Source organism: Ambystoma mexicanum, chromosome 14 (genome assembly GCF_040938575.1).
Source record: "Ambystoma mexicanum isolate Mex_15411 chromosome 14, UKY_AmexF1_1, whole genome shotgun sequence".
Classification (NCBI taxonomy): domain Eukaryota; kingdom Metazoa; phylum Chordata; class Amphibia; order Caudata; family Ambystomatidae; genus Ambystoma; species Ambystoma mexicanum.
The window spans coordinates 632,589,434-632,601,978 of NC_090940.1; the positions used below are offsets into that span (position 1 = coordinate 632,589,434).

General features: G+C 47.3%; 1 protein-coding gene across 2 annotated transcripts in view; it reads right to left on the reverse strand.

Annotated features, from left to right (window-relative positions):
- Nucleotides 1-12,545, reverse strand: part of CDC42BPB (CDC42 binding protein kinase beta) — an 867,880-nt gene that overhangs the window by 39,959 nt on the left and 815,376 nt on the right. For both annotated transcript variants that reach the window (XM_069638111.1, XM_069638110.1), the window contains one exon: nt 7,524-7,644. In XM_069638111.1, the coding sequence (XP_069494212.1) occupies nt 7,524-7,644 (121 nt within the window). The remainder of the gene's footprint in view (nt 1-7,523; nt 7,645-12,545) is intronic.

Here is a 12,545-nt window from a genome sequence, read left to right on the forward strand (position 1 = left end):
TTGTATAGCAGTATCCCCCAACGTTGGAGGTGTGTATGCAAACCAATATCACAATAACCATAATGCATATTTATCATGGCAAAACATCACATTATAGTATGTCAACAGTGAAAACACCACACTTAAAAGTACATTAGCCGAAGGATGTGACCCCTTAATTGGGGCTTACCTTATTGAAACAGGTGCCGTAGGACTGCACGACCCATCTGTGTATCCTCAGCATGTTGCTGTTCGAGGCAATTATGCCGGGTAAACGTGTGTGGTACCGACCAGGAAGCCGCCTGACAAATCTCCCAGCAGAATTCCGGACCACAATGCCGTCAACGAAGTGGTGGATCTCGTCGAATGGGCCCTTGGACGCTTCTACAGCGGTTTTCCGGCTTTTGAGTGACAAAAGGAAATAGCAGACGACACCCATCGGGCTAGTCCTTGTTTTGAGATTGGTTTACCTTTAGCCGAAGGGCCATAAACCACAAATAGTTGTCTCGTGTCTCTGAAGCTTTGAGTGCGATGGAGGTAAAATTTTAAAGCTCTTTTCACGTCCAATGTATGGAGAGTCTTCTCCGCAACCGACGAAGGTGTTGGAAAAAACACCGGCAGCACTATAGAAGAGTGCTTATGGAACATGGTAGGCACTTTAGGAATGAAATGAGGATTAGAAGCCAACACGACTTTATTATTGAAAAACCTCAAGTACGGTGGATCGATCACTAAAGCTTGTATTTCCGACAGTCGTCGAGCCGAAGTAACAGCCACCAGAAAAGCCAATTTCCACGACAAAAATTTCAATGATGACGATGACATCGGCTCAAAAGGGGCCTTCATCAGCGCTGCCAGAACCAGGTTAAGACTCCAGATTGGAGGAAACTTTTTTGTGGGAGGAAAGGTTCGGAACAATCCTTTAAGGAAATGTTTAATCAGCCGGTCACTAAATAACAGAGTTGAATGTCTCTTCCGAGTAAATCTCGAAATGGCAGCTAGATGCACTTTTATGGATGAAACAGACAAGCCTTTTTGAGCTAGGAGTAGCAAGTACGGTAGAAGCTGTTCCGGTGTGATATTAAGCGGGACCAAACCTGGTTGACCTGCGCACCATATGCAGAATCTCTTCCATTTGTATGAATATGAAGCGTTCGTGGACGGCGCCCTCGCCGCTTGCAAAATGCGACGACAGTCCGCTGGAATCTCTAACGTACCAAACTCGGAGAAATCAGGAGCTAGGCTGTCAGACTGAGGCTGTCCGGGTCGTGATGCCAAACAAACCCTTTCTCTTGCGACAGAAGGTTTGGGATTTTCTGGAACCTCATTGGTTCTGCCGCTGAAAGATGGAGTAGATCGGAGAACCACACTTGTGTGGTCCAATACGGGGCCACCAGGATCACCCGACATGGATATCTGTGGATCCATTGCAGCGTCCGACGTATGAGCGGAAACGGGGGAAAGGCATACAGAAACTTGTCCGTCCACAGGAAAGAGAACGCTTCCCCTAGTGAGCCTTGCTGTGGCCACCTGCTCGCGTATTGTGGGCATTTCCTGTTGTGTCTCGTCGCAAAGAGATCGAGGGCCGGACGACCCCATTTCTCGAAGACAGGGTGTAGTTGTTGGTCGTTCAGTTCCCATTTGTGTAGTCGATTCATCTCCCTGCTGAGAGAGTCTGCTTGCACGTTTTTGACTCCTGGCAAGTGGAACGCCAATAGATATCTTCTGCTGAAGGGCCCAATGCCAGATCTCCTGGGCTTCGGTCGACAGAGTTCTAGAGCGAGTTCCTCCCCGTTTCCTTAGATAAAACGTTGTTGTGTTGTCTGTCATAATCCGTACAACTGATCCCTTTATCCGTGTAAGAAAGGATTTCAGGGCCCAACGCACCGCCCTTAACTCCAGCACATTGATATGGAGGCCGGACTCCTCCGATGACCAACGACCCTGAAGGGAATCCAGATGAGCTCCCCATCCAGTTAAAGAAGCATCCGTCGCCACTGTCATCTGGACCACCGGTTCCAGCAAGGGCATTCCCTTTGTTAGATTTATGGAAACTCTCCACCATTGAAGCGCCTGCACGAGTTTGCTGGTGATGGTGAATTTGTCCGACGAACGCCCTTGACTCTGTGCCCATCGATCCGCCAAGAATTCCTGAATCGGCCTCATGAAGAGACGACAATTGTTGATTAAGGGTATGCAGGACGACATGGTCCCCAGTAGGGATATGTACTTTCGCACTGACACTCTGGTGTCGACTTTTCAATCCAATGCTTTTTGCTGTAGTTTCAGGGTCCTTGATGGCGATAAGGAGGACTTTTCGAAGTCTATTGCGAAGCCCAAACGTTGTAGGAGGCACATGGTGGCATTCAGACTTTCCTGTGCCCTTTCCAGAGACAATCCCCTCACTAGCCAATCGTCCAGATAAGGGTACACATGATGACCACCTTTCCTTAACCAGGCTGCTACTGGAGCCAGACATTTCGTGAACGTCCTGAGAGACGATTTCAGTCCGAACAGGAGGACCTTGAACTGATAGTGGGTTCGTCCGAACGCGAACCGTAGAAATCTTTTGTGTGGTCGACGCATCAGGATATGGAAGTATGCGTCCTGAAGGTCTAGCAACGACAAATAAACACCCGGTTTTATCGAACGGATCACCTCTTGGAGTGTCAGCATCTTGAATTTTAGATTCTTGAGCAGTTTGTTGAGAGCTCGTAGATCTAGAATGGGACGCCATTTTCCATTGGGTTTCTTGACGACAAAGTAACGGGAGTACACTCCCTGTCCTCTTTCTGCCACGGGGACCAGTTCTATAGCCCCTTTCTGCAGCATAAGCGCCACCTCTTGCATTAGTATTTGAAGGTGGGGCTGCGTCGAGAACACCGGTGGAATGTGTGGTGGCTTGCCCTTAAACTGTAGAGAATGGCCCAGATGTATCGTGTCCAAAACCCATTGGTCTGTTATGCGCGCCCACTCGTCGACGTGACGAGACACACTGCCCCCCAGGAAGTCCTGCAAGTTGTCATTGCTGGCTTTTGGCCTGTTTATCCTTCGACGAGGAGTAGGCGCCTCGTCGCCTGGAGGTTTTGTAATCTCTGCCTTTACGAGTAGCCTGGGCTGCAAGTCTGTAGCCTTGGGAAGAGTAGGAGGGTCTGCTGAAACCTCGGTCTCTAGACGATCCAAACCAGGAGTCACCTGATGCTCCTCTGAAAGGGCGAAAGGAACGAAAATTCCTTCAACGCTGGAGGACTCCAAGGGAACGAGCCGTGTCAGAATCTTATTTCATGCCCTTCAAGGCTTCATCCACTTTCTCCCCAAACAGGTGTTCTCCTTCGCACGGCATATCCATTACCTTATATTGTGCCTCTGGTCTGAACGTCGTGCACTTAAGTCAGGCTTGCCTTCGTAATACTACGCCATTGTTGACTTGCTTAAAGCCTGATTCCGCCAGGTCGACAGCAATGTTAATGGAATTATTGGAAGCCTCTTCTCCCTCACGTACGAGCAGCATGGCAGACTTCCTGTGTTCCTCCGGCAGATGGTCCAAGATAGGAGCTAGCCGATGCCACATCTCCCTATCATACCTGGCCATAATAGCCAGGGAGTTGGCTGCTTTAACTGTAGTCGCTCCAACCGATAGCACTTTCTTCCCAAAAGCATCTTGTCTCCTGGCTTCGTTGTCTGGCGGGGTCGTGCATTTGTGTTGCGACCTTGCCTTTCTGGCCGCCGCAGCGGATACCACTGATTCCGGCGAAGGTTGAGACGTCAAGCACTTGTGAGTCGATTCCGGAGCCTTGAATTTCTTTTCCAATCGACCCTTTACTGCCGGTTCCGAAAAAGGATGACGCATGGTTTTTAGTCTCTCCTGCCAGACAGGGTCTAAAATGGGGATAGCAAATATCGACTTTCTTCTCTTGCCCATATGAACGAAATGAAAACAATCTTTTTTCTCTTCTTCTGAGACTAGGCCAAACTCCGCACATGCCTTACCCATCATGGCATGGAAAGCAGCCACGTCTTCAGGTGGTGATGGCTGCGCCGGACTCTTTGGAGTTTCCATCTCCGCTTCAGAGTCCCATGTAGGGTCCCTTGAGGGGGATAACGAGATGTCTGAACCCGACCCTTCACGTTCCGACTCTGACAGTTCTCCTTCTTCCTGTGGATGAGAACGATTTTCCTCAACCGGGTAAGCGGTAGGAATTCTGGATGGAGGGCGAGGAGCCGGGCCTGGCTCGTCGGCAACTGGCGAAGCCTGTAACACTGTCGGGACACTAAGCTGAGGTAACTGTGTGTCCAACCGCTCCAACAGCTTCTGTTATGTGTTCAACACCTCCAGGGACAGAACTGTCTGGGGATTCAGTAAGGAAGAGGTAACTGGAATGGCACTTCCACTCGAGAGCGACACCGAACCAGTTGGTTGTAATCCCAGATCGGTTGGATGTGCGACCGGACCAGGGTCATCCTCTGCCGACGAGATGGAGAAAGCCACTTCTGGTTGCAACAAGGCCTCAGGCGGGATCGGATCAAAAACCTGCGGTTGCCATCCCACCGACGAGGCCACCATCGACGATGACATCTTTTCCATAGGCGCCGTTTGACCTGACAAAATAGCCGCAGGAAGAGCCGTCGCCGAAGACAAAGCCGGCGTCGACGATCGGACCGTCGTCGATGAAGTCTGTGGCGCAGGGCCTTGAGGCGTTCCCGCTGTTTTTGAACTCGACTTGTGGGACGAGGACTCTCGACTCGAGGTAGACTTATTACGGTCTCCTGAGGAGGATTTCGATGAGTCTTTTCTCTCCTTTTTAGATGAGGAGGAAGAAGACTAAGCCTTATGTGAAGGAGGAGGACCTCGCAGGATGTTTCTCCGAGGGGCGTTTTTCAGATGAACGTGATTTCTTCGCCAGAGGCTCTGCCGACACTGAGCGACAAGGGGGCACAGGAGACTTATATCTCGAGGCTGTAGAGCCTACCTCCGACGCCGGGTACGCACCCGCTCCGTCACTAAGCCAAGTAACCAGGCGTCTGTTGCGGTCTTTTAGGGTCTTTTGTGAGAAGCCCTGGCAGATCTCACATGTGTCCGCCGTATGATGAGGGTGAAGACAGTAAATACAGTCCATATGCCCGTCTCCTTCATACACTTTCTTAAGACCGCATGTAGCACACGGACAAAATAACGCCTTTCCAGACATTCTTCGAAAAGAAACAGTCGAAGAAGAAGAACGCACAACCTAATAAAATAGTAGATACTCGAGGTAATCCCACTACTTTGGAAGACGGTTGAAATCTGAGGGAGCCGCGGGGGCGGGGCTATTTATACCTCTACGTCTTAGTGGCGCTGCCGTACGCGGCCCAAAACGACGTAGATAGGACACAAAAGTGTCGGAGGTTTTCCTATGGAAAATGTCTATATAATTTACTGAGGATTCCCAGCCTGACGACGGGGAATATTCTAAACATGTGAATCCATGAAAGATCCAATGCTGGAGAAGCATCCTGTCTGATTGCTTTCCTCTGATCTTGACCGCTGGCTACACAGCTCCCGGTTCCTCCAGGGAGGATCTCTCACTGAGTTTGAATTCCCCTCTTCTATTTCACTCTTGTCTTGACCAATAGGAAATCCACAAAGACTAGACTGCTCAGTATGATCCAGGGAGGTGCTCTCTATGCATCTGTACCTTTTCCTTGTCTCAGTGCTGATCTTGAGGACTCCTGGTGAGTCAGTTGGACTTTTCTTCGTCTCAGTACTGATCTTGAGGACTCCTAGTGAGTCAGTTGGACTTTTCTTCATCTCAGTACTGATCTTGAGGACTACTTGTGAGTCAGTTGGATTCTTCCTCATTTCAGTAGTCCCTACCTTCCTAGTTTTAAGGAAACACATAGGAACACTAGGGATGGTGTTGTAGGGGGGTTAGGGAGGAAGGCAGGTTAGGTGTGCTATGGGCACACCATGTTCTCCCAGGATTGTCACTAATCCCATAGAGGGCGTCCCTCTCCTTGAGATCCACCCACTGAGTACCACCCCCTGGGGGACTATCGGGTAGCGGCCTCAGCTTCCTGGTCTCACGGAAAGGGTCTTCCCCTAGGGGAGAAGCGACAACATCTGTGGATGCATCACAATAGGCTGGGAGTACAAGTACAGCATCCTTGTGACGTGACAGATTTCACTCAACAGAATCAATTTCTACGTGGGAGTCCAAATGTTTTCTGGATTGAAAGACTCTTGACTCATATCAACTAGATCCTCAGTCAATAGCAGAACGAACATTACGTAATTTGGATGTCTCACAGGTGCTAAAGTTTTATTTGTAGCTTATGAAACAGATATTCAAAGCATTTTTTTCACAGGTGTGGGACTAAAAGCTTCTAAAGCTACCATGGCTTGTGGGATTGTAACTACATTCCAGAATGTTGCACGTTACATTATCGGAACGGCACACACGTGTCTTCAGTTAAGGTTAAAGCTGCTTCAATAGCTTGCCACCGGCATGCTCCCATGCTGGGTATTGCAAAGAAGTAACATGGGTAACTCCATATACATTCTCCAAGCTCTACTCCAGTTCCAGAAAACATGCTCAATTTGGGCAGGAAGTTAGCATACATTTGTTTGGTCAGTTATTGCCGATTTCCCCAAACTTTCCATCAGATCCAATTCCTCCCTTTGGTTGTAGTGTGCTTTTTAATCTTTCATAATTATGGAGGAAAGGGGATCGGAGGTAGGAGTAAGTTAAAGTGACCCCCCATAGTGACTACTGTACCCCTTCCCTCTAAATGCCCTTTACTTTGCCCGTCTGTAATAAGAATACATGGCCTTGCGCTCGCAAAAAGGACTGTTGTTGGGGCAAGAATAAAGCAGAAGGGAGGTCCCACATGGGAGGTACGTAAGAGCAGGGACAATGTCGCCTAAGTAATGAGGAAATGGGACGGAACATGAGAGTAACTCTGGAGAACGTAGCAAGAGGACGCACCACAGACTAATCTACCATGCCGCTGACTGATGAGGAAGCGGCTCAGTTTACAGCAAGAATCCTAGCAGCTTAAGAAACGCAACTGTAATGAAGCAGAAAAACAGACCGAAAATACATATTTCAATGACTAAATGGGAGGTGTTGACAAAAAGGATAACAGTTTATTAAAATATGCCCTTCATACAAAAAAATACAAATAAGAGTCCCTGCTCCCCGTTAAGGTCAGGTGGGGGCCCTTGTGCAGAATTTCTAAGTGGGCAGATTGGCACAATGCAAGATGAGGCAACGTGCGCTGGTAGCATTTCACACCAAATAGGCTTGTCATCACTAGGCTTCTACAGCTTTTCCAGTTGCAAGTCTGTAAAATGTTCATTACTGTGATAAATAAATGGACCAGGGGAGGACCGGTTGTGCCTGCAAGGACAGAAGCCCGACATGTAATGCAGGCAAGAAACCAACAGAGGGATCAATGATTCTGGGCGAAAAGGAGAGCCAATGTGTGGGTGTCACCATTTCATGAAAAGCATGTATGACATTAAAAATACAATAAAAACTTAGATTAAAATAAAAAGCTCCCACCGTCTCTGCTGCAGTCGTTCTTCCTCAGGCACCTTGAAGATGAACCTTCTTTTACTTCTGGTTCGAAGCATTTGTTTTTTGCTGTTATCTGAGGTTTCTGGCACAGTGAGAACTGTTCCTTCTGCAAGAGAAGAACAGATGCAGAAACCTAAGGTGAGCAAAAGTGTCATTTTGTCCATGAATTGAATCAATAGATAAGTCACCCAGTTGTTTCAAATTGCGCACAAGTTCTCCATAAACAATCTATCAGACAGCAAAAAGATTAATAGTTAAGGGGTATAAAATACGAAAAGGTTACTTACATATTAATGAAAGCTTGCCCCAAAGGCTGAGTGTAGAAGGATTGTCACCATTCATGAAGCACTTTGCTGCCCTTTCGGCCCCACCAGTGTTAACGGCAGGAACCAATGCGGAGAAAACCATCTGCTGAAAGGGCAGGTTTTCAGCAGGCCTCCAACCCAGGGGTGCTTGAGTTTTCCGTGTATACTCTCCATGAAAACACACACTTGAGTATACGGCCCTTTCAGTGTCAGGAAGTTCGAATCATTTGTAAAAAATTATGCGTTGCTGGCCTCATGGGACCTGAGCTGTGTCAAAGGATACAGATGCGGCTCATCTTAAGATTTTTACAATAAAAATGGCAAGGGAACAACTTAGCTCTACGACTGGGGAGGGTGGGATAAAGAGTTCTCCTCACGTCGGAAAAGAACAGTACTGGGCAGGTTACCTGCTTTACTTAGTTTATATCCTCCATGGATCTGCACTGCTTGATGGACCATCAAGAAGGCTGATGTCCTCTGGTGACAGAGGTGGTGGCTGATAGTCTTGCCAAAGCCAGAATCTGCTCGGAGGTTGTAACCAGGCAGGTAACAATGTACCAGCTTTACAGAACTCTCAACGGGCAGTCATCCAACACAGGCATGCATGGTGCACCTACCAATACACAGGACTCAATACACGTAACGCAGTACAGTCTAGAATTGGGGTACATGCTACAGAGAAGAAAATGCACCAGCTTTACAGATCTCTCAACAGGCACAGTCATCTAACACAGGAATGCATGGTGCACCTACAAATACACAGGACTCAATACACGTAACGCAGTACAGTCTAGAATTGGGGTACATGCTACAGAGAAGAAAATGCACCAGCTTTACAGATCTCTCAACAGGCCCGGTCATCTAACACAGGAATGCATGGTGCACCTACAAATACACAGGACTCAATACACGTACCGCAGTAGTTTAGAATCGGGGTACAGGCTGCAGAGAAGAAAACGCACCAGCTTTACAGATCTTTCAACAGGCCCGGTCATCTAACACAGGCATGCATGGTGCGCCTACCAATACACAGGACTCAATACACGTACCACAGTATGGTCTACAATTGGGGTACAGGCTGCAGAGGAAACAATGCACCAGTTTTACAGAACTCTCAACAGGCACAGTCATCTAACACAGACATGCATTGCGCACCTACCGTTCGGTAAGAATTGGTGCAATCACACTGTGTGAGACTACACATGACTTATCTGCATGGTATTAGGTAACCCACCTTTTGGTATAGGCCTGTACTACACTAGTTGGTAGTGTGACTGAGCAGCCAGGCCTATCTCAAGAGGAGTGAATGTGAGCTGTAGAGCTGTATAATTGAAATCAGTATATACAACTAGCCAAGTAACACTTACACTCGAGGTTTCAGTTATAAACTTATTTATTTAACATCAGTTTTAAATTCGCAGTCTTTAAAAAGGCAAATGATCGTAACAATACGAATAAACTTTGAAATTACTTTTCAGAATCAATAAAGCCAGTGAATACTTGTGGATATGCTTAATCCATTTCTCCTACAACCGGAGGTGACTTCAATTACAGGGATAGTGTTTGCATTTATATATCACACTAACATGCAGAGTTGCAGAAAGGAAAGGTTAAGGGAAGCAAAAAGGTTAGATCAGTTTCTCAGCAAATGTGAGGACGACTGAATCCTCCAATGAAGTCTAGAGACGCCTTTCCCAGCAGTAGCAGTGTTTAACAAGCCACACCCTAAGGGGGGTTGTGGGGGGCGGGGGATAAGCAATACCAAATTCAACGGATTTAGAAGAGTGCCGTTAGGGAGCCGGGACAGCCAAAGTCATTTGGACACAGTCTACAGTTCTGATGCACTGCTTGGATAAAAGTCTTGCACAAAGTTAGAGAGTTCAGAAAAAATCACTTGTAGGGTCACAAGCTGTTAAGCCTGTGAAAAGGCAGGGGCGTCATTTCACCAAAATGCCAGTGGTAGAGGAAGTGAAATCACATGACCCTTGACCTCTGATGACATCACAGGAAGTGATGTAATTTGACATCCACCCCGAAGTGACATCATGGGAAGCGATGGAACACAACCTTTTACCCCTTGACAAAACAGGAAGTGGCATCACATAGCATTGTTCCTAAGTAGACGGTCAAAAATATGGTTACAATATCACTGTAACGTGATATATTTCATACAAGTATGGATCACCATATGTATCAGCAGAAAAAAAACATGCTATAACTAACTTGCGAAAAAAGCAAAATACATAGTCCGAAATGGATGCTTATTCTACTCTAAATTTGGAGTACTTTGCCTGCATTGTGAATTTGAGGTGTTTAAGAACAGACTAAATCAGTGACTCACCCCCTGAAGTGTCCCCAAAATAAACCTTTAATGAGTCTAGCAATTATTGTATAGAATTTCAGAAAGACAAATTATTTGTTATTCCTATTCTTTCTTATTTAGGGTCACTGCTCAAAGTGTTACACTTGTGGAACCCCATGTTTTTTTTTAAGAAGCCTGAACAAGCAAGCCAGCCACTTTAGAAACAAAGAGCCGCATTGCATTGGCCACAGCCCAGGAGCTTCAATTTGTAAAAGAAAATAAAAGTATGGTCTAGGATTGGGGTACAGGCTCCAGAGGAGACAATTCCAGCTTTACAGAACTCTCAACAGGCACAGTCATCTAACACAGTCATGGGTAGATGACTGTGCAAGGAAATGATTACCTGTTAGGAAAGATTTCTCTTTTTAGCCACTTTCCCTCCACAGCTCTATGACCACCAAAGATTTTGCTTTTGAACCTGTCCTAACTTTTTACAGGGAGTGAAGCATTCAGCTTCACTCCCCTGACCTTTGGCTCATTTTGTCATGGGAAAACTGATCAGTTCTTCAGCCCATCAGTACAGACGAAACTAGGTCGCCCTTTTGTCTTTTTTACCTTTCAGGTAACTTTTTAACATTGCACACAGCATCTTAAAATGCAGTGCAATGGGGATACTTTTGTATCATCCTAGTCTTTTACACTTGAGATGGTGGCAGAAAACACATTTCTTCCATTTGTTGCGTTATTTCTGGTGTGCACAAGCAAAAATCTTGTGGCATTGCCATTTTAGGACACGAGCCACGTTTAGCAGCCAGATGCGATAAATGCAAATGTGCACACTAAAAAGAATGCAAAAATGTATCTGCTGCCACCAGCTTGCCTTTAGGCACGTATAAAAGTAACCAAAAATCCCAAGTGTAAAAAGCTAGGATGATAAAAAAGTATCCTCATTGCACTGCACTGCATTGCATGAAGCTGTCTGCAATGTTAGAAAGTAACAAAATGCAAAAGGGAAACCTAGTTTCCCAGTACTGATGGTCTGAAGGACTAATGAGCTTCCTCATAACAAATGAGAAAACGCCAGGGAAGTGAAGGGGTTGCAGCCGGAACTTTGGTAGTCGCCATCATGTGGTACAGGTCGCCTTCCCGCCGAATTTCAGCAACCCAACATTGGGGGATCTTGTTCCAGGGAAGCTTCTGCAACGTGACTGGAAGGACGTGTGTTGTCGCCTGAGTGTGGAGACCGTCGCTGGAATTCGCCTTCCCCCGTCCTGTGAAGTGTCCTGAAGAGGTCTGCATCGGCGAATCTTTCATATCTTTATCGCCAGGGGTTGCAGTTGCTGCTCTATCTGACTGGAAGAACCCTTGCATCCGCATCTCCTGGGAGCCTATCACTGCAACCAATAGCGGGAAATCCAACCTCCAGCGACACAATCATGATGCACCAACTCATCTGGGAAAATCGGAGTCAGGGGTGTCTGTAACCACAGTGCAACTGTCCCCCCACTGTCCGCCATAGGAGAAGATTGGGAACAAGTGAGTTTGTCTCCTACCCTTCCTTACCACTGCCTTTTGGTCGTCGAACCTGGGTAGTACTTTCCGAAAGATAATGAACAAGTTACTTACCTGTAACTGTTGTTCTCCAGCATTGGCCTGGCATGGATTCACATGCTCATGAATATTCCCCGTCGTCAGGCTGGGAATCCTCGGTAAAGAAAAAATCAGTATCAGTTTTGTTTCTGATCTGTCTTTCTTAGTAGTACCCAATCACTGGTCTCTGGGTCATACTTCCCCCAGCCAATGACTGCCCTCTCCCTAAGCTCCGCCCCTGGCAGCCATCCTCAGATTTGGTAGCACGTAAAGTGGCAGTATGACCAAGTGAAGAGCCGCAGAGGGGTAGGAGGGAGGGTTCACATGTGAGTCCATGCCAGACCCATGTTGGAGAACAGTTACAGGTAAGTAACTTGTTCCTTCTCAAGCATGGGGTCTGGCATGGATTCACATGCTCATGAATATAAGAATACATAGCAGTACACACATGCACAACCACGGGAGGTGGCAAAGGCTCAATATTAAGAATCACATAAACTCAACATTAAGCAACTCTTACCTCCTCACCAGGCCCACCTTCAGGCGAACAGGTTGCGTAGCACTGCTTGGCCGACTCTGGACTCCTCCCTGGAATCCCGGTCGATGCAGTAGCATCTCGTGAAGGTGTGCGTCGACCTCCACGTAGCAGCCCTGCAGATGTCCAGCAGGGGCAAACCAGACAAGAACGCTGGGGTAGCAGTGATCGCTCTGGTCGAATGGGCTCTCGGACAGCCGGGCAACGGTCGGTTTGCCAACCGGTGACAGTGCATAATGCAGCCGGAGAGCCATCTGGAAATGGAAGCCTTCGAG